We start from the raw sequence: 25020 nt of genomic DNA, 5'->3' as shown, positions 1-25020 counted from the left end.
TATGTGGTGGGCGAGTTGTTAGAGGGAATCCTGAGGGACAGGATGTACATATATTTGGAAAGGCAAGGACTGATTAGTCAACATGGCTTTATGCATGGGAAATCATGTCTAACAAAATTGATTGTGTTTTTTTGAAAAAGTAACAGAGGATTGATGAGGGCAGAGTGGTAATTGTGATCTATATGGACTTCAGTAAGGCGTTCGACAAGGTTCCCCATAGGAGACTGGTTAGCAAGGTTAGATCTCATGGAATACAGGGAGAACTAGCCATTTGGATACAGAACTGGCTCAAAGGTAGAAGACAGAGGGTGGTGGTGGAGGGTTGATTTTCAGACTGGAGGCCTGTGACCAGTGGAGTGCTACAAGGATCGGTGCTGGGTCCACTACTTTTCATCATTTATATAAATGATTTGGATATGAGCATAAGAGGTATAGTTAGTAAGTTTGCAGATGACACTAAAATTGGAGGTGTAGTGGACAGTGAAGAAGGTTACCTCAGATTACAACGGGATCTTGATCAGATGGGCCAATGGGCTGAGAAGTGGCAGATGGAGTTTAATTTAGATAAATGTGAGGTGCTGCATTTTGGGAAAGCAAATCTTAGCAGGACTTATACACTTAATGGTAATTTCCTAGGGAGTGTTGCTGAACAAAGAGACCTTGGAGCAGGTTCATGGCTCCTTGAAAGTGGAGTCGCAGGTAGATAGGATAGTGAAGAAGGCATTTGGTATGCCTTCCTTTATTGGTCAGAGTATTGAGTACAGGAATTGGAAGGTCATGTTGCTGCTGCACTGGACATTGGTTAGGCCACTGTTGGAATATTGTGTGCAATTCTGGTCTCCTTCCTATCAGAAAGATGTTGTGAAACTTGAAAGGTTTCAGAAAAGATTTACAAGGATGTTGCCAGGGTTGGAGGATTTGAGCTATAGGGAGAGGTTAAATAGGCTAGGGCTGTTTTTCCTGAAGTGTCGGAAGCTGAGGGGTGACCTTATTAGGTGAATTGGCCATGCTAAATTGCCCGTAGTGTTAGGTGAAGGGGTAAATGTAGGGGAATGGGTCTGGGTGGATTGCGCTTTGGCGAGTCGGTGTGGACTTGTTGGGCCGAAGGGCCTGTTTCCACACTGTAAATAATCTAATCTAAGTAATCTAATCTAATCTTATAGAGGTTTACAAAATCATGAGGGGCATGGATAGGATAAATAAACAAAGTCTTTTCCCTGAGGTGGGGAGTCCAGAACTAGAGGGCATAGGTTTAGGGTTAGAGGGGAAAGATATGAAAAAGACTTAAGGGGCAATATTTTCACGCAGAGAGTGGTACGTGTATGGAATGAGCTGCCAAAGGAAGTGGTGGAGGCTGGTACAATTATAGCATTTAAAAAGCATCTGGATGGGTATATGAATAGGAAGGATTTGGAGGGATATGGGATGGGTGCTGGCAGGTGGAACTAGATTGGGTTGGGATATCTGGTCGGCATGGACGAGTTGGATCAAAGGGTCTGTTTCTGTGTTGTGCATCTCTATGACTCTGAGACACCGGAAATCAATATCTTTCCAAAACAAGGAATTAAGCCACAGTTAGTCATACAGGTCAAGTGCTAGGAGTCCAAGAATGGCAGGTTGGGCAGTCAAGTTGCTGTTGAGGCATCAGTTACAGTGATTGAGCCAAGGTCACAGGGCAATGTCCTACAAAATCAGTCTGGGGGACAGAGTAGGCCAAAGTCAGTCCTTTGGTGGGGTTGATCAATAAAGATTAGAGGGCTTAAGAGGGGGCATTCAATGAAGTCCCAAGCAAAGTGGGCAGCTCAAGTTTTGGAATGGGCTTCATTGTACTGGGTCTCTGAGGGAAAGGAAACAGTCCTCCGGGCAACTGGATATGCGAGGGTGGGATGATGTAATGAATAGGATTGGACTGCGAGTTCTGGAAAGGGGCGGAAGTTCAGACAGGCCATTGTAGCTATGGCCTCTACAAGGGAAGGATGTAGGCTCAACATGGGCATGGGAATTTCCAAAGTTAAGGGCTCTGGGGTAAAGTGAGCTCATCAATAGTTATGCAAAGGGCCTCAACAGAAAAGAAGGAGGATAAAAGTTCAATTCGGACACATTGACTGCAAAACAGGAAGGGACATGAAAGAGGGGTGGTATTTGTGTTTTACAGGTGGAGTCTGCAAATCACTTACATTGAAGCAATGTTGGAACCTTACCCTATTGGATGGAATGTAAACATATATTAAGTGCACAAAATGACTGGCACCTGCATGCAAAGTGCATGGAATGTTATTTTTCATCCAAAATGCCACAATCATTCTTGCAGGTGTAGAACATTTAATAACGTAGGGACAAAATTTATTTCCTGTCCTCATGGTAGATTTGTAGCTTCTGTTTGGGCTAAGCCAGCACTACGGATTGACTAACGAATTGTAGAAACTGTTAATATTTCATTTCTATTGAAACCAAAATGGACATCACACTTCACTGAAGGTTTTAGGCCCCAGCAGCAAGTTAATGTATCTGTTCATTTTGTCACATGGGAATCAAAAGAGAACTCTGTTGTCTATGGTAGCCATGAGGAGCTGCAAATGAGGAGCTTTCCTCTAACTCGTGGTAGCTGAAGATCAATTTTAAGTTTGTTTCTCTTTATCGTGATCCAGGAAGTGGAGACTGCCACCAAAGTGGATGTGTTGAGCTCTCAGAATGCTATAGAGACATGGCATGAAGAAACAAAGCAGCTGAAGCAGTTTGCATCGTGTAACACTCTGCAGGAGGTTTACACTCAGATAGCCACGCAGTTTCCCCAACTGCATTACAAACGCATTCCAATTACAGACTGCGCGGCTCCCAGTGAAGAGGTACACTTATGTGATTTATTCATATTTGTTGGTTTCCATTCTATTTGTGATTTTTAACCCTTGTTGTCCCAAACATGGTATGGAAGAAAGGACTTATCTATATATAGTCTATTTCACAACCTTGCGATGTCTCAAAGTACTTCACAATCATTTAAGCACTATTGAAGTGCAGGCCCTATTGTAATGCAGATGGAAACATGACCAGACAATTCATATTTAATGCTGTTGGTTGAGGACTATTGTACAAGACACTGGGGAGAACTTCCATACTCTTTGACAGTGTAATATGAACTTTTACATCCACCAGACAGGGTAGATGGAATCTTGGGTCAACATCTTGTCCAAAAGATAACACCTTTGATAAAGCCAAACTAGTCTTAGTCTGGATAATGCAGTCAAATCACTGGACCATTAGACCATTAGAATTAGGAACAGGAGCAAGCCAATCCATCCATTTTCATGCCCTTTCCCCATAACCCTTGATTTTCCTCTTGATCAAGAATCCATCTACCTCAGCCTTAAAACACACACAAAGACTCTGCCCCGACAGCTCTCTGTGGCAAGTAGTTCCAAAGACTCTCAGCCCTCTGAGAGAAAAAATTCCTCTGCAACACAATCTTAAATTGGCACCCCTTAATTCTGAGACTATGCCCTTTGATCCTAGACTCTCCCATGAGTCATAGAGTCATACAGCATGGAAACAGATCTTTCGGTCCAACCAGTCCAAGCCGACCATATTTCCAAATTAAACTAGTCCCACCCGCCTGTGCTTGGACAGCATCCCTCCAAACCTTTCCTATTCATGAACTTGTCCAAATGCAACTGTAGCTGCATCTACAACTTTCACTGGCAGTTTATTCCATACATGAACCACTCTCTAAAAATGTTGCCCCTCGTGTTCTTTTTAAATCTTTCTCCTTTCATCTTAAAAATGTACCCTCTAGTTTTGAACTCCCCCACCCTAGGTAAATGACCCTTGTCATTCACCTTACCTAGTTACAGTGACAAACTGGAAAAGATGGGAGTTGTTCTTGCTGGGCAGAAAAGGCCAACAGAAAATGTTATAAACCACAGAAGGTTTTATTTTATTCATTCATGGATGTGGGTGGACCAGCATTTATTGCCCATCCCTAATTGCCCAGAGGGCAGTTAAGAGTCAACAATTTTGCAGTGGGTCTGGAGTCGCATGGAGGCCAGACCAGGTAAGGACAGCAGATTTTCTTCCCTAAAGGATATTGATGAACCAGATTTAGTGAATTAAGGTTTTCCCTCTGACAATCAGCAATGGTTTTGTGGTCATAATACTGTTTTTGCCCAGATTATTATTGAAGTCAAATTCCACCATCAGCCATGCCAGGATTCAAATCAGGTCACCAGAAAATGAGCTGGGACTCTGGATTAACAATCTAGTCATAATACCATTACGCCATCACCTACCCAGTTTAGGTAGAATCACCATAAGGAAACTGGATTCAGTGGTTGAAGGGTTGATAATGAAGGGACACAGTTTAAATAGTATTTGACAACCGAATCAGAGGCAAATTAGGAATTTTATTTTACACCATGGTCAGGATTTGAAATACCAGAGAAGTTGGTCGGTACAGTTTCAGCAGAAGGATTTAAAAAGGAATGGGATAACTATCTGACAGAGAAACAAGTTTTCGGGATGAGGAAGGGGCAGAGAAATGGGATTAACTGCACTGCAGTTTGAAAGAGCTAACTTGCTGGGCTGCACACCTTTTTCTGTTCTGTGATTCTTTTCAAGGATAAACCATCAAATATTTAGAAAAATATTAAGGAGAATAGCCAACTATATCAACATAAGTTAGAAAAAAATGATATTGGAATTCAATGAGGTTTACAAATCTCCAGAGTGTGATTCTTTTCACCCAACTGTATTAAAATAAATAGGTTGGAAAATTATTGAAGCATTATTCAGAATCTTCCAAAACTCTTTCAATACAGCATCTAGGATTTGAAAATTTCCAATAATGTGATGTATTTTAGAAAGAGTAAGAGGGATAAGGATCATACGCTGGTTAGATCCATGACAGTTGTAGTAAAATCATGAGACTATTTTATTAGGGGCCGAATAATTGAACAGTTGGGTAAATGTGAACTGACCAAAATTCTTTTTTATTCACTTGTGGGACATGGGCATCCCTGGCTGGCCAGCATTTACTGCATGTCTTTGGTTGCCTTTGAACTGAATTGCTTGCTAGGCCATTTCAGAGAGCAATTGAGAGTCAACCACATTGCTGTTGGTCTGGAATCACAAGTAGGCCAGACCAGGTGAGGATGGCAAATTTCCTTTCCTGAAGAAAATGCATGAACCAAATGAGTTTTTCCTAATAATCAACAATAGTTTCATGGTTCATCAGTAGATTTTTATTGAGTTCAAATTCCACCATCTGCCGTGGTAGGATTTGAACCTGGGTCTCCAGAACATTAACCGAGTTTCTGGATTAATAGTCTACCAATAATCCCATTGGGATATCACCTCCCCATCATGCATAAGCAAATCTAATTGAGGATTCTGAAGTGTTGATAATATGGTATATGCAGAAGCAATTCAATAAAGTTTCACAGATGAAATTGTTTTTCAAAATGAGAGCACATAGTTTTGCTGGCATCTGAATGTCTAGAATTGATTAAGAAAGGAGATAGAGAGAAGGGTGATGAGTACAGGGGTCGCAGCTTTTCACCAAATGTTTGCTGAGATGATAAGCTAGGAGAAACAAGTGCAGATGGGGGAAATGCGAGGTAATGCTAGTAGATGAGGAGATTGTGCAAACTGCAACAGATGGAGTTCGATATGCAGAGGTGCAAGATCATCTACTTTAGATCTATAAAAACTAGTATTTTCTGAATGGTGAGAAGCTAAGATGGTGAGAGATTCGATGGGACAAGCACAGAAATTACTAAAGTTGTGCAGTTCAGGTGCAGAACAAAGTTGAATAGAACCTTGATCAATGTTACAAGAGGGCTTGAGAGCCCAGTCTGGAAATTTTAGATCTTGGGTAAAGCCCCAGTTAAAGAATTGGGTTGAGATCTGGGCCCAGCAGCTCAGGTAGGATATTCTGGCTTCAGAGGGAATACAATGCAGACTAATAATGAGGATAAAAGGATTAAAAGTATGAGAATATTTTGCTCAGAGTACAGTAACATTACCTGGAAGAGAATAAATTAAGAGGTGATCTAATTACAGTGTTGTGAATGAACAAAAGATCATTGGGTAGACAGATAAAAGGAATTATTTCCTCTTCTGGAGTTGTCCAAGACTAAGGGAAATCCGTTTAAAGTTGGAGCTGGTGTTCACTGCCAGGTGATATTAGCAAGCATTTCACCAGTTAAAGGGTAGTGGGACCCTGGAATTCATCTGGCCGAGCGCTGTTGAGACGGGGTCAATTGAAAAGTTCAACATTGACATTGATGAATTGATTCTTAGATAAGGTTATTAAGGTTTGTAGAATAAAAGTAGACAGATGGAGTTAAGATATGGCTTAGCCATGATCTAACTGAATGCCAGAACAGTCTCATGAATTGAATGGTTTACTCCTAGAACCATAGAAATGTTACAGCACAGAAAGAGGCCATTGAGCCCAAAATGTCCGATCTTTCTGAATAACTATTTGTTCACTCTAATCTCATTTACCATCACCTTGCAGGTTCCAACGCTTCAGATGCAGGTCCAGTCTACTTTTAGATGAGCTGCCCATTTCCACCAAACTGGGAATCAAATTCCAGGCATCCAACTGGGTGAAATCTTTTTATATCGTGGTCACTCTAATCCTTTAACCAATCACCATAAATCTGTGCTCCCAGTAAATGGGAAGCAGGTCTTTCCTGTCCACTCCATCCAGCTCCCTCAATGTTTTGTACACCTCAATTAAGTTACTGCTCAGCCTTCTTTGGTTCTAAGGAAAACCAACCTACCCTCATACCTGTAACTCGAAAGACCAGGCAGAAATCTTGTAAATCCTCTCTACACCTTCGCTGGACCAATTATGCCCTTCCTTTAATGTAATCAACAGAACTTCTTTAAAAGTCTCAGCTATAGTTTAACCAGTGTCTTACATTGTTCTAGCATTACATTCTTCCTCTTGTATTCAATATGTTGCCCAATGAATGAAAGTATGGCAAAATGCTGCCTTTGTCACCTTACTGACCTGTGGATGTGCACTCCAAGGTTTCTCATTTCCTTTACTTCTCTTAATGCCCTCCTGTTTCTTGTGTTTCTCCTTGCTTTGAGTGCCCTCAGCATACACACAGCCTTCCACTTCTCCAGTTTGAATCACACCATTTCCCACCCACTCAACCAAACCTCTGATATCGTATTACAGTTGACAACTAGCCTCTTCATTATCAATTACTCGGCCAATTATTATGTAGTCTGAAACTTTTCCAATCATGCCTCTCAAATTTTATTCTAACAGCAAGAGAGCCAAAATGTAATCTTTTGGAATAGCATGGAATGTTGCTTTCATAGACTCACGGTCATCGAGTACAGAAACAGACCATTCAGTCCCACCAGTCCTTGCTGACCATAGTTACAAATTAAACTATTCCGTTCATAAAAGCAAACATCAACCATTATCCTTTGTTTCCTATCACTGAACCAGTTTTCCCTGTATCACATGGATTTTAATTTTTCGTTTCCTATTCCTATGATTCTAAGTTAAAACAAAAACCTGACAATCAAGCTACTAGATTTCAGCTCATCAATCATGCAGCTGCAAAAATGTGCAGCATAATGTGTGCAAAACAGCATGCAAGGAATGGAGTTCAGAAAATGGGAGGGGCTTGACCCACTGAGTAATTTGAGATTTTTTTTCCTAAATGACTGAGGAAGCAGCGGTTCTGCTCTGAGCAGAAATCAAATTCGAGCTTATTCCAACTGTTCAATAACTTGTTAAGCCAAATGTATATTTTCAATGTGAATGTCCTCCACTACTGACCACACTGTAATCTGCACAGCGATTTTTGCATGTGGTTCCAGAACACTAAGTACAACAGCAATTTATTCAGGGCCCTAATGTAGCTGATTTTCTGAAACCACATATCACACAACTAATGCATGATCAAATATTGTAGCTTACAGATACACAAAAATTCTGCTTTTACAAATTTATTTTCCTTACATTTTTTCCTGGTACTTCAGAAAGGTTGCTGTTGCTAAATTGCATGTTTAAATCATTCTTTTCCCAGCTATTTATATAACCAATTTCTCTCCATCTCATTTGGCTTTAATGTATTTTATTATTTTCACGCTCCTTTCAAAATTTTATTTCTTTTTCTCATTATTTACATAATGATAGAAAGGAAAAACAAATTCTGTTATTTTGCTTCGTACGTCCGATGTTCTTACTGAAGCTTTTGTTGCTGTAAAACTTCCTCAGAAAAGCATTTTCCATATTTGAGTCTCCAAAGATCATAATCCATGGCTCACTGAATCATTGCCAATGTCATGAATTATCTCCGAAAATCTCCAATGAATCCACCTCCAACCTCCATGGAAAACATACTTCAAATACTATTAGCTCAGAAACTTTATGTCATGCTCTCAATTGTACACAATATAAAAATTAATCAATATCAATGTTGAATTTTTCAATTGACCCAGTCTCAACAGTTGGTCAGGTGAATTCCAGACTACCGCTGTCCTTTATCTAATGAAATGCTTCCTAACATCACCCACTGGTGAACACCAGCTCCAATTTTAAGGTTATCAAGTCCCCTTGTCTTGGACTCCCCCAGAAGAGGAAATTGTTTCTCTTATCTGTCTACGCAATGATCTTTCAATCATTCAAAACACCATAAATAGATCACTTAAGGACAGAATATTAGAGTCACAGAGTCATTAGAGATGTACAGCATGGAAACAGACCCTTCGGTCCAACCCGTCCATGCCAACCAGATATCCCAACCCAATCTAGTCCCACCTGCCAGCACCCGGCCCATATCCCTCCAAACCCTTCCTATTCATATATCCATCCAGATGCCGTTTAAATGTTACAATTATATTAGTCTCCACCACTTCCTCTGGCAGCTCATTCCATACACATACCACCCTCTGGTGAAAAAGTTGCCCCTTAGGTCCTTTTTATGTCTTTCGCCTCTCACCCTAAACCTATGCCCTCTAGTTCTGGACTTCCCCATCCCAGGGAAAAGACCTTGTCTATTTATCCTATCCATGCCCCTCATGATTTTATAAAGTTCCATAAGGTCACCCCTCAGTCTCCAATGTTCCAGGAAAATAGCCCCAGCCTATTCAGCCTCTCCCTATAGCTCAAATCCTCCAACCCTGGCAACATCCTTGTAAATCTTTTCTGAAGCCTTTCAAGTTTCACAACATCTTTCCAATAGGAAGGAGACCAGAATTGCATGCAATATTCCAAAAGTGGCCTAACCAGTGTCTTGTACAACCGCAACATGACCTCCCAACTCCTGTACTCAATACTCTGACTAATAAAGAAAAGCATACAGAACACCTTCACTATCCTATCTACCTGTGACTACTTTCAAGGAGCTATGAACCTGCACTCCAAGGTCTCTTTGTTCAGCAACACTCCCTAGGACCTTACCATTAAGTGTATAAGTCCTGCTAAGATTTGCTTTCCCAAAATGCAGCACCTCACATTTATCTAAATTAAACTCCACCTGCCACTTCTCAGCCCATTGACCCATCTGATCAAGATCCTGTTGTAATCTGAGGTAACCTTCGCTGTCTACTACACCTCCAATATTGGTGTCATCTACAACCTTACTAAGTATACCTCTTATGCTCACATCCAAATCATTTATTTAAATGGACAGAAACTGCAAAACGCTGCAACACCAAGGGACCATGGGGTACTTGTTCATAAAACACAGAAAGTTGTGCAAATTGCAGCAGGTACTCAGGAATGCTAATGGAACATGAGCTCCTAATTTGAAGAGGTTGGAGTGTAAGAGTAGTGAAGCCTTATTGAAACTGTACAAGATGCTCTGAAGTGCTGTGTTAAAAATCACACAACACTAGATTATAGTTCAACAAGTTTATTTAGAAGCACTAGCTTTCGGAGTGCTGTTCCTTTATCAATTGGCTATTGGGGCAGGATCATAAGACACAAAATTTATAGCACAAGATCACGGTGTCATTCAACTGATACGAAATATTTAACAAACCTAGATTGCTCATAAGTATTCCATTTTTTAGAGTTGAGATGTCACTTTTTAAAAATAAAATCCTAAGTTCTCTTGGGAATATGACTTGAAAGCATTTCTGGCATTAACATATTAATGAATCAAACCCTGCAACCCATTCTAGAAGATGAAAGACTTAGTAGCAATCTAGGTTTATTCAATATATCATTTCAGTTGCTTGATACTATGATCTTGTGCTATAAATTCTGTGTCCTATGATCCTGCCCCACTAGCTATCTGACGAAGGAGCAGCACTCTGAAAGTCAATTCTGAATAAACCTGTTGGACTATAACCTGGTGTTGTGTGATTTTTAACTTTGTCCACCCCAGTCCAACACTGGCACCTCTTCATCATGAAGTACTGTGAGCAGCTTTCGTCCCCTCCTTTAAGAAAAGGTATCATTTCATTGCAGGCAGTTCAGTGAAGGTTCAACGTCTCAGCATTTACCCTATCAAGCCCCTTAAGAATCCTATATATTTCAATGACATCACCTGTCATTCTTCTAAACAGTGAGTAGAGCCCCAATCCATTTAGCCATTGCTCATGAGAGCAAAGTTCTCTAACCACTGATCCCTCCATCCAGACGTCATCCTAATTAACCTTCTCTGAAATAACATACGTGCTTGCGATAATTTACCAATATTTGTTGGACTTTGGGGCAGTTCCAATAGATTGGAAAACCATAAATGTGACACCACTGTTTTAAACAAGAGGTAGACAAAAGGTGAGTAACTATAGGACTGCTAGTTTAACTCCTGAAGTGGGGAAAATTCTTGAATCTATCATTAAGGAAGAAAAGGCAAGACATCTGGATAGAAATTGTCCCATCAGGCAGACACAGCTGAAAGGAAGAACATGTTTAACTAATTTACTTAATGGGGCTGCATGGTGGCTCAGTGGTTAGCACTGCTGCCTCACAGTGCCAGGGACCCGGGTTCGATTCCCAACTGTGTGTGGAGTTTGCACATTCTTCCAGTGTCTGCGTAGGTTTCCTCCGAGTGCTCTGGTTTCCTCCCACAGTCCAAAAATGTGCAGGTCAGGTGAATTGGCCGTGCTAAATTTCCCATAGTGTTAGATCCATTAGTCAGGGGTAAATATAGGGTAGGTGAATGTGTCTGGGTGGGATACTCTTTGGAGGGTTGGTGTGGACTTGTTGGGCCAAAGGGCCTGTTTCCATACTGTAGGGAATCTAATCTAATTTACTGGAATTCCTTGAACATTATGAGCATTGTGGATAAGGAGGAATTGGTGGTAGTAGTGTATTTGGATTTCCAGAAGGCATTCGACAAGATACTGCACAAAAGGCTGCTGTATAAGATAAAGGTGCACAGCATCATGGATAATATATTAGAATGGGTAGAAGATTGGTTAATTAACAGAGAGCAAACAGTAGGGATAAATAGGTGTTTTTTCAGTTGGCGATCAGTGGCTACTGGTGTGGCTCAGGGATCAATGTTGAGATCGTAATTGTTTACAATTTACATAGATGATTTGGAGTTAGGGACCAAGTGTAGTATGTCAAAGTTCACAGATGACACTAAGATGAGTGGTAGAACAAACTGTGCAGAGTGCACAGAAAGTCTGCAGGGCGACATAGATAGGTTAAGTGAGTGGGCGAAGATCTGGAAGATGGAGTACAATGTTGGTAAATGTGAGGTCATCCATTTTGGAAATAACAGCAAAATGGACTGTTGTTTAAATGGTGAAAAATTGCAGCATGCTGCTGTGCAGAGGGACCTGGGTGTCCTTGTGCATTGGTCTGCAGCTGCTACTGGTAATTAAGAAAGTAAATGGAATACTGTTCTTCATTGCTCGAGGGATAGAATTTATAACCAGGGAGGTTATGTTGTAGCCTTAGGGTTCTGGTGAGGCCACATCTGGATTACTGTGTACAGCTTTGGTCTCCTTACTTGAAAAGGATGTACAGGCAGTGGATGGGGTGCAGAGAAGGTTCACAAGGTTGATTCTTGAGTTGAAAGGGGTGGTTTATGAGGAGAGATTGAGTAGACTGAGACTCATTGGAAATTAAAAGAATGGGTTGTATTCTTAGAGAATCATATAAAATAATGAATGGATAAAGTTAAAAATCACACAAAAATGTCCACCCCAGTCCAACACCGGCTCCTCCACATCGGGAATAAATAAGATAGAAGCAGGGACGTTGTTTCCACTGGCAGGTGAGACTAGAACTAACAGGCATAGCCTCAAAACAAGGGGAAGCAGATTTAGGACTGAGCTGAGGAGAAATTTCTTCTCCTGAAGGATTGTGAATCTGTGGAATTCCATGTCCAATGAAGCAGCTGAAACTACCTCTTGATAGCTTTAAAAACAAAGATAGATTTTTGAACAGTAAGGGAATTAAGGGTTATGGTGAGCAGGTGGGTGAGTGGAGCTGAGTCCATGATAAGATCAGCCATGATCTTATTGAATGGCGGAGCAGGCCCAAGGGGCCAGATGGCCTACTCCTGCTCCTGTTTCTCATGTTCCAATGTAAAATATAATTTATTTGACTAGCACATTGATAATTTTCTTTCTTTTACTTACAGGATTTTGATGCCTTCCTTAGGGTTGTGAAATCACATTTAACAACTGACCAAAACTGTGCTATTATACTAAACTGTCACAATGGGAAAGGAAGAACTACTGTTGGGATGGTCATCTGCCTGCTTCTAACCTGGCACATTAACGTGAGTCAGACTTTCCTACATTGCATTTTTACATTTGTCTGTTTAACGTCATTTTTGTGGATTATTACTTAGAATTGCAAAGAACTACCAGAGTGATACAAAAGCTAATTTGTCAACCTCCAGCTGACGTGTTTTTATTTAGAATTTTCTATAGCTTGATTATAAAGATCAATACAGAAATAGTGTATTTAAACAAGAAAAGCAAGAAAAGTAAACCAAACAATATCCCTTACTCTGAGCTGTTCTATCATTGAAAGGCAGAAAATCAGGAACAAAGTTGTTGTTAAGATTGTTTTGTGCTGGGAGACGTCATAAGTATCCTCATCCCTAATAATGGAGGAATCCAGAACATCACCCCAAAAGACAAGGCTAATGCATTTGTATCTACCTTGAGCCAGAAATGCCATGTCCATGTACAGCAAGGCCTGGACTACATATAGTGGCAGGTATTATTTGTGTCACTAGGAGAAAGTGAGGACTGCAGATGTGGGAGGTCAGAGTCAAGAGTGTGGTGCTGGAAAAGCACAGCAGGCCAGGCAGCATCTGAGGAGCAGATTAATCGACGTCTCGGGCATAAGCCTTCATCAGGAAGCACTTATCTGGGTCACCAATGTTCTCGGCAACAACCAGCAAAAGAGAATTTCCCAATTTTTCCTTAACATTTAATGGAATTAACATCATAAACCTCAGTCATCAACATCTTGGAGGTTACAAACGATGAGAAACTGAAAGGGGTGAGCCATATAAATACTGTGGCTACAAGAAGCAATCATAGGTTGGTTATTTTGTGGCAATTAACTCACCTCCTGACTCCCCAAAGCCTGGTCACTGTCTTCAGTGCACAACTCAGGAGTTTGATGAAAGACTGTTCACTTAAGAAAGAAGTTCCTGTAATTTCCCCCATTACGTTTCTAATAGATTAGTGACTCAGAAGTGGCTTTCAGAGACTTCTTCATATTAGTCCTTTGCCAACACATTAGAAACAGCCTTTCAATATCTTATGGTCTCTATTTAATACCAGTATTTCATCGAATTCTTTAAATAATTAATATTTTCATGTGGATTGTATTTGAAAATTGTGGCCTACATTTTTAATAACGGTGAAGAAACTTTTCATCATTTTGAAAATACTTCCAGATTTCCAAAACAGGAAGACTTGCCTTAAACACAACATGTACTATTTTCTCAGGGTTGATAGCATTCAGAAATTGAGCTGGCTTTTAAAGTTGTACATGTACGGTTTATGGAGGCACGTAAAATACTGTCACCTGAGGCCAATATGATTTTCTATGGTAGGATGTCCAAAACAACACTTCTGTGCACTTTAGATTAGGTGGTAGATGGTTTAAAGCCACTGGAATTCCTTGGAGAAATCACAGAATTCCCACAGTGCAGAGAGAGGTCATTAGGCCCATCAAGTCTGCACTGACCCTCCAAACAGCCAGCCAGACCTAGCCTCCACCCTATCCTCAAATTTACCATGGCCAATCCACCTAGCCTTCACATCCTTGGGTTGTGGGTGGTAACTGGAGCACCTAACAGAAACCCATCAGCCGCAGGGAGAATGTGCAAACTCCACACAGGCAGTCACCTGAGGCTCCATGGTGCTGTGAGGCAGCAGTGCTAACCACTGAGCCACCATGTCATCCTGAAGTGTGATACAGTTTAGGAGAAGTGAGATCCCATTTTGGTTATCATCTTGGAGCACCTTTGGTTATGGTCTTTGTGCCCTTTGCCATGGATGGTCAGGTGACCTTAGGAGAGGTAAGCTTCTCTTTGGGAGAGGAAAGGAGCCCTTTGAGGGTTTTTAAAAGGTACAACTTCATTTAAAGTGCAAAAACTTTACTGGAACTGTCAACAGAGCTGGAGAAAGGAGCTGTGAACAGAACTATCAATTAAGCTGTCAACAGGAACTGTCAAGGCATTCAAAACAGCTTCTTAAATTTTTGTTTTAAAAACAATTTCACTCTGTTGGAAAAAACACCTATTTTTCTCTATTCATGTAAGGTAGAATTATTGTGACATGACAGATTTCACAAACCTTCATTATCACTGTGGTTTATTTATCAACTCCAAGACATTATAGACCCTTCAAAGTGGGACAATAAATTCCAATGTTTGTTTTATAAAGGATTAAAAGGAGTTAAATGTAGTGAATAGTTTTTTTTATTTATGAGACATTTTCTGAAATAGTGAATTATTCAATAAAAGTGTAAGAACATTATTTTATTTCATTTTAGCATGGGTCCTGAGGTCTACCCATGGTAGATACTGGGTATCTGGTAGGTGGAATGACAATGTATGATGTATAGGATGTTTGAGTTGATACTAAATTGGTATAGGGCCTACAATGGGGCGTGATGGAGGGTGGAGCTGCATAGTACTTCAGTGGTAACTTAACACTTGCCTCCACAACCCAGGAACAAAAATCCAAAGATTCCATGCACACTCTCCTAGTTCACATTTACGGTGCTGGGAATTGTTTCAACGCCTTGAGCTAGGAAGGTAAATACAGACCTTTATGTGTGTGATATCTTCATCGTACCATGCAATTTTTGTTTAATCTGAATTAACCTCAAGTTATATTACTTCTGTCCTTAGGGATTTCCAGAACCTTTTGTGGAGGATATGGTAAGCATACCTGATGCCAAGTATACAAAGGGTGAATTTGAGGTAAGAAGCTAGAGTATTCTTGAATGTGATTGTTCATAAAATTGGCAATTGAAAGGATAGACAGAGAGGTATAATGTGATTTAATCAGTTTACAGAAATGTGCTTTCTGATGTGCCACGGAGTAGCAGTATATCGAAGACAACGACAAAGAAGCTAAGAATATGGCAGAGAATCTGAGTTAGTTGTACAGGAATGGGAAGAGAAGCTAATACAGAATATTCTTTAGCTAAGAATAGACCCAGGAGGAAACACTCCCTGTGTGTGATCCCAAAGCCAGCAGCGGTAAAAACCAAGGAGCATGGGTATGCATCCAGGCAACAGACTCACAGTTTCTGGATCTCTAGATCGAGAGGCACCTGGGATCGAATACCCAAAGTCTTCCAATAACACCAGCCACAGTGCGGCCTTCCTCCATGCTACATTGGAGGCATCAAATTCTTCCAGGAAGCCAAGTTGGTAACCCCCCTGTTCCCATTACTGTTAAAGAAGAGGCTCCCTTCCACATTGCAGATCCATGTCTTTACATATTTACAGTTCAGTGTGTGAATGTGGCAGCTGCAAGGCATTGTTTCTCAGAGCGAGCTATACAATTTGTTTATGAAATGGAAAACTCTGGGGCTCTTTTAAATTCATTTATCTGACATGACAAGGAGGCAATTAATGTGCACAAGTTATTGGTCATGATTGCTTGAGTCCATAATTTGAAATGCACATTCTTGGACAATAAAAGCTCTGCTGAGTGCAAATTGAAGCCAGAGGGCTGACAATACTGAATCACTGAGTTATTTACAATTTGTGGTGAATTATTGCAATGCCTTTAGAAAAGCTTCAAATTCCAAAAGTTTCATTCCACTTCTGAAGAGAGAACAGTAACTTAACCTGCACCTTTGCATGCAGCATCAGTCATTTTATGAAGATATTGTACGGTTGATATTTGATCTATCATGGCAATGTTCGAACTTTGTTTCATTGTATGTGACTTGTTGCCTCTGCCTGGGATTTCCCACATCCTTCATATTCCCCTCAGTGTTCCTGTCCTGGAAACATTGCAACCTCTCTCATTTCCACTGATCTCCTTCACACATCTATCAATGTCCCCACTTACCCCAAGAGACCATTGACTTTGGAGGTTCCCATGTCCTTGTTGACCTTACACTCTCCCTTCATAGAGGCCAGAGTTCCTGTAACATATTTGAACCCTAATCCACCCCATTCACTGAGATCCAGCCCAACTACATCCAATTGTCTGCTCTTCACTGTCACCATTTCCTCATTGACCCAATACAATGAAGCCTATCCCTGAGTTGACATTACTTACCATTCCAAGGACTTCATGGACCATTCCCTGATAAAACTCCTGACCATTATTGGCCACATCTCCTGGACTGATGTTTCCTTTGCATCCCCCATGACCCACCTGTCATCCCCAGACTGGTTGCACTAGACTTGCAGGGCAGACCATGGCCCATTCCTGGTCTGCAAGGATATGGATCCCTGGACTCTGGTAGGACCAAGTGCTTGACTGACCATGAATTCCTGATGAAGGGCTTTTGCCCGAAAAGTCAATTCTCCTGCTCCTCGGATGCTGCCTGACCTGCTGTGCTTTTCCAGCACCATACTCTCAACTGTGATCTCCAGCACCTGAAGTCCTCACTGTCTCCTACCTGAGCATGAACAACCTCCTGGTAATGAATTAGACAAGTGTCTTGAGTGCCAGGAATTTTACTCCCTTGATTAAATGTTGTCTGCTTTCACCATACAAACTGCTAACCCTCTTTCACTCTCAGACAGGTAATATTTGGATGAAACACATGTGCAATGTGTTTGCCATGTAAACTGCAGAACATGCTGCAGCTGTGATGTTGACATGGCAGGATTTCCTACAGAGACATGTCCACCTTCTTCACAGTTTCTTACTCCCCACCATGCCTGTCCCTCTGTGATAAAAATCAATACAAAGCACAGAGGCTGGCAACCTGTAACTGAGCACTGATGACCCTTGTGCTCTAAAAGGCAATGTGACCCATGCAAAGTCTAGCAACCCCTAAGTCCTAGCTAAAGTCAATGGGTTCCATTTCTCATGCCAAACTAGGGAGGGGAAAATTCTCCTCAAGTCTCTGAGGCACATCGAACAGAATCTCTCACTCTGGAGGATGTAATGAACAATTCCATGTGAGACTACTGTACATCTGAAACATGATATATTACAGCTGCCTGATCCAACTTGTGCTCTAACGATTGCTACAGTTCTCAGGCAGTCAGTTAGATCAATGGGGAACCTCAAAGCTGAATAAAATGTGGATTACATCTAATCTTGCCACAGACATATTAAAAAAGAAAAAATACAGTTATGATAAAAAAATACATAAATACATAAAAATACAGTCACCATGTGGAAGCTGTAAATAAAATAAAAATATAAAAAATGTATTCATCAATGAGTCTCAAAGGACAAAATAAATCTGAAAATATAAGATATATGGGTTGATTGACCTGTCCTGAATGATTTCTTGCCATGTGCAATGGTTTTCTGTAAGTAGAGGAAAGATAATATTTAACGATTTGGATCAACTCTAAAATGGTGATATTGTAAGTACAAATCACTGAACCAATAGCATACCTAAGATTGGCTGATATGGCTACAAAGAGTGGAAGAAGATTGTCATTAATGCAAAGTTAGAAAATAATTCCCATGCTTTATTTTTGATTTGTTTTTTTTAAATTCATTCATGGGATGTCGACATCACTGGCTAGGCTAGCATTTATTTCCTATCCCTAATTACCCAGAAGGTGGTCAAGAGTTAGCCAAATTACTGTGGGTCTGGAGTTACACATTGGCCAGCAGTTTCCTTCCCTAAAGGACATTAGTGAACAAACAGGTTTTTTCAACAATCAACAATCAATTCACTGTCATCTTTACACTCTTAATTCCAGATGAATTTCCAAATGAATCCAAACTCCACCAACTGCCATGGCAGGATTTGAACCCAGGCCCCCAGGGCATTATCTGAGTGTCTGGATTAACAGTCTAGTGATAATACCATTAGCCCAAAACCTCTCCTTATCTACACCTATTTTTCCCATAGGCCATTCTTAATCTGGTTCGTCTTCTTCCAAATGGTAATGAGATGAAGAAAGAAGTGGATAGAGCTCTCGATGCAGTGAGTGATTCAATGACTCCCATGATGCATCACTTAAGAGAGCTCATCATCAACACATACAAAAAGGTAACACCTTTTCTATCATTTCTGTATTCCAAATAGGGCTGTCCCTCTCTGCCAATATCCTTCATTTGTTAACATTTTTATTTTCTGTCATTTTATCAATTTATTAAATGAACACATTTGGGTTGACTTTCACTTCCTTTACCTAACTTCTGGCTTCATTTTGAAAGGGGCCTAACTCCTGATTCCTAAAGTGCTTGATTGTTTCAGGTGCTAGTTCTTTTCCGGTATTGAAATTTGACCGCCAAAATAACAGGGCCTCATTCTACGTTTGGACCATATGAGCTTCCTCTGGCAGCTCCATACACATACCACCCTCTGCCTGAAAAGGTTGCCCCTTAGGTCCTTTTTATATCTTTTGCCTCTCACCCTAAACCTATGCCCTCTAGTTCTGGACTCCCCCACCCCAGGGAAGAGACTTTGTCTATTTAACCTATCCATGCCCCTCATGATTTTATAAACCTCTATAAGGTCACCCCTCAGCCCCCGACGCTCCAGGGAAAACAGCCCCAGCCTGTTCAGCCTCTCCCTATAGCTCAAATCCTCCAACCCTGGCAACAGCCTTGTAAAGCTTTTCTGAACCACTTTCAAATTTCACAATATCCTTCCTATAGGAAGGAGACCAGAACTGCACGCAATATTCCAACAGTGGCCTAACCAGTGTCCTGTACAAATGCAACATGACCCCCCAACTTCTGTACTCAATACTCTGACCAATAAAGGAAAGCATATCAAATGTCTTCTTTACTATCCTATCTACTTGTGACTCTACTTTCAAGGAGCTATCTACCTGCACGCCAAGGTCTCTTTGTTCAACAACACTCCCTAGGACCTTACCATTAGGTGTATAAGTCCTGCTCTGATTTGCTTTGCCTAAATGCAGCACCTCGCTTTTATTTAAACTCCATCTGCCACTTCTCAGTCCATTGGCTAATCTGATCAAGATCCCTTCGTAATCTGAGGTAACCTTCTTCGCTGTCCACTACTCCTCCAATTTTGGCGTCATCTGCAAATTTACTAACTGTACCTCTTATGCTCACATCTAAATCATTTATATAAATGATGAAAAGTAGTGGACCCAGCACCGATCCTTGTGGCACTCCACTGGTCACAGGCCTCCAGTCTGAAAAACAGTCTGTCAATGAAAAGTCAAAATGGCCACCTCGTGACATTTTCTGGTTATCTACAGCTGTGGTGAAATCTTTCCCCTCTTCAAAATCATGAATGTAGATTGTAGATAGCTGGGGCCCAAATATTGATCCTTGTGGTAACCTCTGTGTGCAACATTTTGAATTATTCCTGAAAATCTAAATCAGGTAATATTCATTGAATCCCACTTATCCATTCTACTGATTATGTCCTTGGAAAACTAACAACTTTTTCAAGCATGATTTCCCTTTCATGAATCCATGTTGACTTTGCTTAATTATTTTTTCTCAGTGCCCTGTTAAAATGTCCCTAACAATTAGTGTTAGCATTTTAATTACTCCTCATGCTAGATTAACTGCTCGGTAGTTTCCTGGTTTCTCTTTTTGTTCTTTCTCAAATAAAAGGATGATGCTTGCTGTCTGGAAAAAATCAATGCAATCATAATCTCTCATAGCAGTGCAACAAACAGCATTCAATAATTAAAGTGTTGGATAATAACAAAGAGCCCAACATTTGAGGTGGCGATAGTATTTGACAGACTCTGTGAAGAAATATCACTGTAATGTCTTCTGCTCCTAATATCCTTTGACAATATCTGTCCTAATCGAATGTTTCAATCTTCATCTTCTGTTTTAATGGCTGTATCATTGGGTTATGTCTTCAGCTGTCCTAAACTCTGAACATCCCTTTGTAAACCTCTTCCTTTCTCCTCCTCTCTTCTCCTTCCCTTTGGTATGCTGCTTAACTGCCCTAATATCTACTTTGTGGCCTGGTGGCAATTTTTTTTTTGTTAACGTTCTTGTGAAATACTTTGGGACTTATGTTACATTTAAAATCCTAATAAATACAAACTGTAACTGTTGGTGGGTGACATGTCCATCGAACACTCTTTATTGGAGTACAGCATGTGAAGCAGGAAATTGTGGATCCTAGGGCTGTTTGCCATTATATTTCTTACACCTCAATAGTTTGAAATCAGACTCATTCAAAGTTTGAACAGCGTCCTTTCAAATGTCGGGCAATTAAGAAGAATAACCATTTTCTAAAACTGATATAAATAATATCCAGTGCTGTTTCATTTCCTCTGCCACTTAATAATGTTAAGAAATGTCCAGGTATTGACTTCACCCAATCCTAAATCCAATGCTAAATATTAAAATGTTAACCATAGGAGACTCTTCTAATTTGATCAGGATGTGGTTTTGCTTTACCACACTGGACCAAGCAGCCACTGTAGTTTGTTACGCTTGAAGGGGATAGCGGCAGCAAACTGCATTATCTTCCTGCAGTTCATAAAGTGCCGTAAGCTGGCACGTGCTTACAACAGGAAAGGGAGGGAGACTGGAAAACCAACAAAAAGGAAGGGGTGACAGTGTGAAAAGCAGGAGAAATTGAAAGGCAAAGGGATTTAGGGTTCAAGCTTAAAGGTAGCGGAGCTAGGATCGGTAAAGAAATGAAAGATGTGATGAGAGGAGGTATGGTTGACAGGATCCTGAAAGCAAAGCGAGAGAAAACAGGAAAGAAAAATTAACCACAGCAGAAGAAAAGGCCACAACCAACATGATAAAGAGGAGCCAGTGTTGGACTGGGGTGCCAAAATCACACAACACCAGGTTATAGTCCAACAAGTTTATTTGGAAGCACTAGCTTTCGGAGCACTGCTCCTTCATCAGGTGGTTGTGGAATATAAGATCATAAGACACAGAATTTATAGCAAAGGATTAGAGTTTTGTGCAACTGAAATGATATGGAGTCATAGAGATGTACAGCATGGAAACAGACCCTTCAGTCCAACTTGTCCATGATGACGAGATATCCCAACCCAATCTAGTCCCTCCTTGCAGCACCTGGCCCATATCCCTCTAAACCCTTCCTATTCATCTTAATGCCTTTTTAATTTTGCAATTGTACTAGCCTCCACTACTTCCTCTGGCAGCTCATTTCATACATGTACCAACCTTTGCATGAAAAGGTTGCCCCATAGGTCTCTTTTGTGTCTTTCCCCTCTCACACTAAACCTATGCCCTCTAGTTCTGGACTCCCCAACCCCGGAGAAAAGACTTCATCTATTTATCCTATCCAAGCCCCTCATGATTTTCTAAACCTCTTTAAGATCACCCATTATCCTCCAATGCTCCAGGGAAAACAGCCCCAGCCTGTTCAGCCTCTCCCTATAGCTCACATCCTCTAAACTTGGCAACATCCTTGTAAATCTTTTCTGAACCCTTTCAAGTTTCACAACATCTTTCCAATAGGAAGGAGACCAGAATTGCATGCAATATTCCAACAGTGGCCTAACCAATGTCCTGTACAGCCACAACACCACCTCCCAGCTCTTGTACTCAATACTCTGATCAATAAAGGAAAGCATACCAAACGCCTTCTTCACTATCCTATCTACCTGTGATTCCACTTTCAAGGAGGTATAAACCTGCACTCCAAGGTCTCTTTGTTCAGCAACACTCCCTAGGACCTTACCATTAAGTGTATCAGTCCTGCTAAGATTTGCTTTCCCAAAATGCAGCACCTTGCATTTATCTGAATTAAACTCCATCTGCCACTTCTCAGCCCATTGGCTCATCTGGTCATGATCCTGTTGTAATCTAAGGTAACTTTTTTCACTGTCCACTACACCTCCAATTTTGGTGTCATCTGCAAACTTACTAACTATGCCTCTTATGCTCACATCCAAATCATTTATATAAATGATGAAAAGTAGTGGACCCAGCACTGATCCTTGTGGCACTCCACTGGTCACAGGCCTCCAGTCTGAAAAACAACCCTTCATCACCACCCTCTGTCTTCTATCTTTGCGCCAGTTCTGTATCCAAATGGCTAGTTCCCCTTGTATTCCGTGAGATCTAACCTTGCTAACCAGTGTCCCATGAGGAACCCTGTCGACTGCCTCACTGAAGTCTATATAGATCATGTCCATGGCTCTGCCCTCATCAATTCTTTTTGTTACTTCTTCAAAAAACTCAATTAAGTTTGTGAGACACGCATAAAACCATGTTGACTATCCCTAATCAGTCCTTGCCTTTCCAAATACATGTACATCCTGTCCCTCAGGATTCCCTCCAACAATTTGTGGGTGGCACGGTGGCACAGTGGTTAGCACTGCTGCCTCACAGCGCCTGAGACCTGGGTTCAATTCCCGCCTCAGGCGACTGACTGTGTGGAGTTTGCACGTTCTCCCCGTGTCTGCGTGGGTTTCCTCCGGGTGCTCCGGTTTCCTCCCACAGTCCAAAAGATGTGCAGGGTCAGGTGAATTGGCCATGCTAAATTGCCCCTAGTGTTAGGTAAGGGGTAAATGTAGGGGTATGGGTGGGTTTCGCTTCGGCGGGTCAGTGTGGACTTGTTGGGCCGAAGGGCCTGTTTCCACACTGTAATCTAATCTAAAAAAACTTGCCCACCACCAACTTCAGGCTCACCGGTCTATCGTTCACTGGCTTGTCCTTATCACATTTCTTAAACAGTGGCACCACGTGTTGTTGAACCAACAGGAGCAGGGAATGCAATCAAATATTGTTGATTTCAATATAGAACCTGTAAGGATGTAAAGCAGCCAATTTAATGAAGTGGTGCTGTTCCTCAATTTTCAACTTTTGCCAGATTCTGTTTCTACGAAGTTAGAGTAATTTCTGTGTGAATTTGTGCTGCTTTCATTTCCTCTTCCCTGAATGTCCTGGATACTGCTAAAGTATATTGACGCCCAGTACAGTCAACCAGTGTAGGTGGCTCCCACAGAGGTGTTTGACTCAGGGCTGTAGCGTGCAATGTATTGGAGAAGAAACATTTGCTCATCATAAAATCAACCATCACTGCGGTAGAGTAAGTAACAAAGCAGATATAGTGTGTCTAGGGACTACAAGCCAGAGAAAGTCAAGCTTCAACTGTACAACACTTTAGGTACAGTATCCAGTCCTGGCTATGGAAACACATGGAGACATTCGAGGCATGAATACAGTTCCGGGAAAAGCCTTGAGATTGCTCCAATGATACATTCACATCTTCACAAGTAACTGAGTATCATGTGAGGAGGAGGCGGAGGATGATGTCTGAGGATTAGTGTGGTACTAAAATCCTTAGGTCAATAGTAATAGTCTGAATTAGAAGGTTGTATTTCCCATTCCAGACACTTGATTACCTCAGCGGCATTGTGGCTCAGTGGTTAGCAATACCGTCTCACAGTGCCAGAGACCCAGGTTCGATTCTAGCCTTGGGACTCTGTGTGGAGTCTGCACATTCTCCCGGTGTCTGCATGGGTTTCCTCTGGGTGCTCCAGTTTCCTCCCACAGTCCAAAGATGTGTAGGTTAGGTGGATTGGCCAAGCTAAATTGCCCATTGTGTTCAGTGATGTGTGCATTAGTCAGGGGTAAATGTAGGGGAATGGCTTATTTCCACACTGTAGGGATTCTAAAGCAAATTACACCTTGGTGCAATACTGAGGGAAAGCTGCAACACCATACATGCTGTCCTCCAGGTGAGAAGTTAAGCTTATGCCACATCTGCGCTTTCAAGTGGATGTGGAATATCCCTTGTTAGTATTTGAGGTATAGATATTGCCTTTGCCAATATCTATACCTCAACTGATTTCAATAATAAGAAAACATTGCCTCTATCATGCTGCCATTAATTAGATTTCTGGTGAAGGGATTATGCCTGAAACATCAACTCTCCTGCTCCTCAGATGCTGCCTGACCTGCTGTGCTTTTCCAGCGCCACACTCTTGACTCTGTCAGGAAGTAGATGTCCACAAATATTTGCCTGGCTTCTATTTTAGCCAGGGAACTATAGACCAGTGAGCCTGACATCGGTGGTGGGCAAGTTGTTGGAGTGAATCCTGAGGGACAGGTATTTGGAAAGACAAGGACTGATTAAGGATAGTCAACATGGCTTTATGCATGGGAAATCATGTCTCACAAACTTGATTGTACTAGTGAGAAGGAAGGACACCACCTCCACTGGGACAACACATCCATCCTAGGACAAGCTAAACAGAGACACACACGAGAATTCCTTGAAGCATGGCATTCCAACTGGAACTCTATTAACAAACACATTGACTTGGACCCCATTTACCACCCCCCTGAGAAAAAGAACAGGAAATGGCATCACCATAAGAAAGGACATCATCACAGGAAATGAAATCACCAACTCAAAAAACCCAAACATGTAAATAGAAAGCAGGAATCATCAGCAGTACTTCATCAGGAGGCTCACTGAAGATGTTACCTAGTATGGTGACAGAATGT

At 41.3% G+C, this 25020-nt stretch overlaps 1 protein-coding gene across 1 annotated transcript in view; it reads left to right on the top strand.

The window, feature by feature from the left end:
- Nucleotides 1-25020, top strand: part of LOC122558317 (paladin-like) — a 121872-nt gene that overhangs the window by 49323 nt on the left and 47529 nt on the right. Inside the window, exons 14-17 of the mRNA XM_043706751.2 lie at nucleotides 2649-2846; nucleotides 12579-12719; nucleotides 15321-15392; nucleotides 18479-18619. Of these exons, the coding sequence (XP_043562686.2) occupies nucleotides 2649-2846; nucleotides 12579-12719; nucleotides 15321-15392; nucleotides 18479-18619 (552 nt within the window). The remainder of the gene's footprint in view (nucleotides 1-2648; nucleotides 2847-12578; nucleotides 12720-15320; nucleotides 15393-18478; nucleotides 18620-25020) is intronic.

This window comes from Chiloscyllium plagiosum, unplaced genomic scaffold (genome assembly GCF_037043375.1).
Source record: "Chiloscyllium plagiosum isolate Xiang-an unplaced genomic scaffold, Cpla_swu_hap1 HiC_scaffold_2, whole genome shotgun sequence".
Classification (NCBI taxonomy): domain Eukaryota; kingdom Metazoa; phylum Chordata; class Chondrichthyes; order Orectolobiformes; family Hemiscylliidae; genus Chiloscyllium; species Chiloscyllium plagiosum.
The sequence above is the reverse complement of the archived record's forward strand: the minus strand, read 5'-3'. Positions and strand labels throughout refer to the sequence as shown.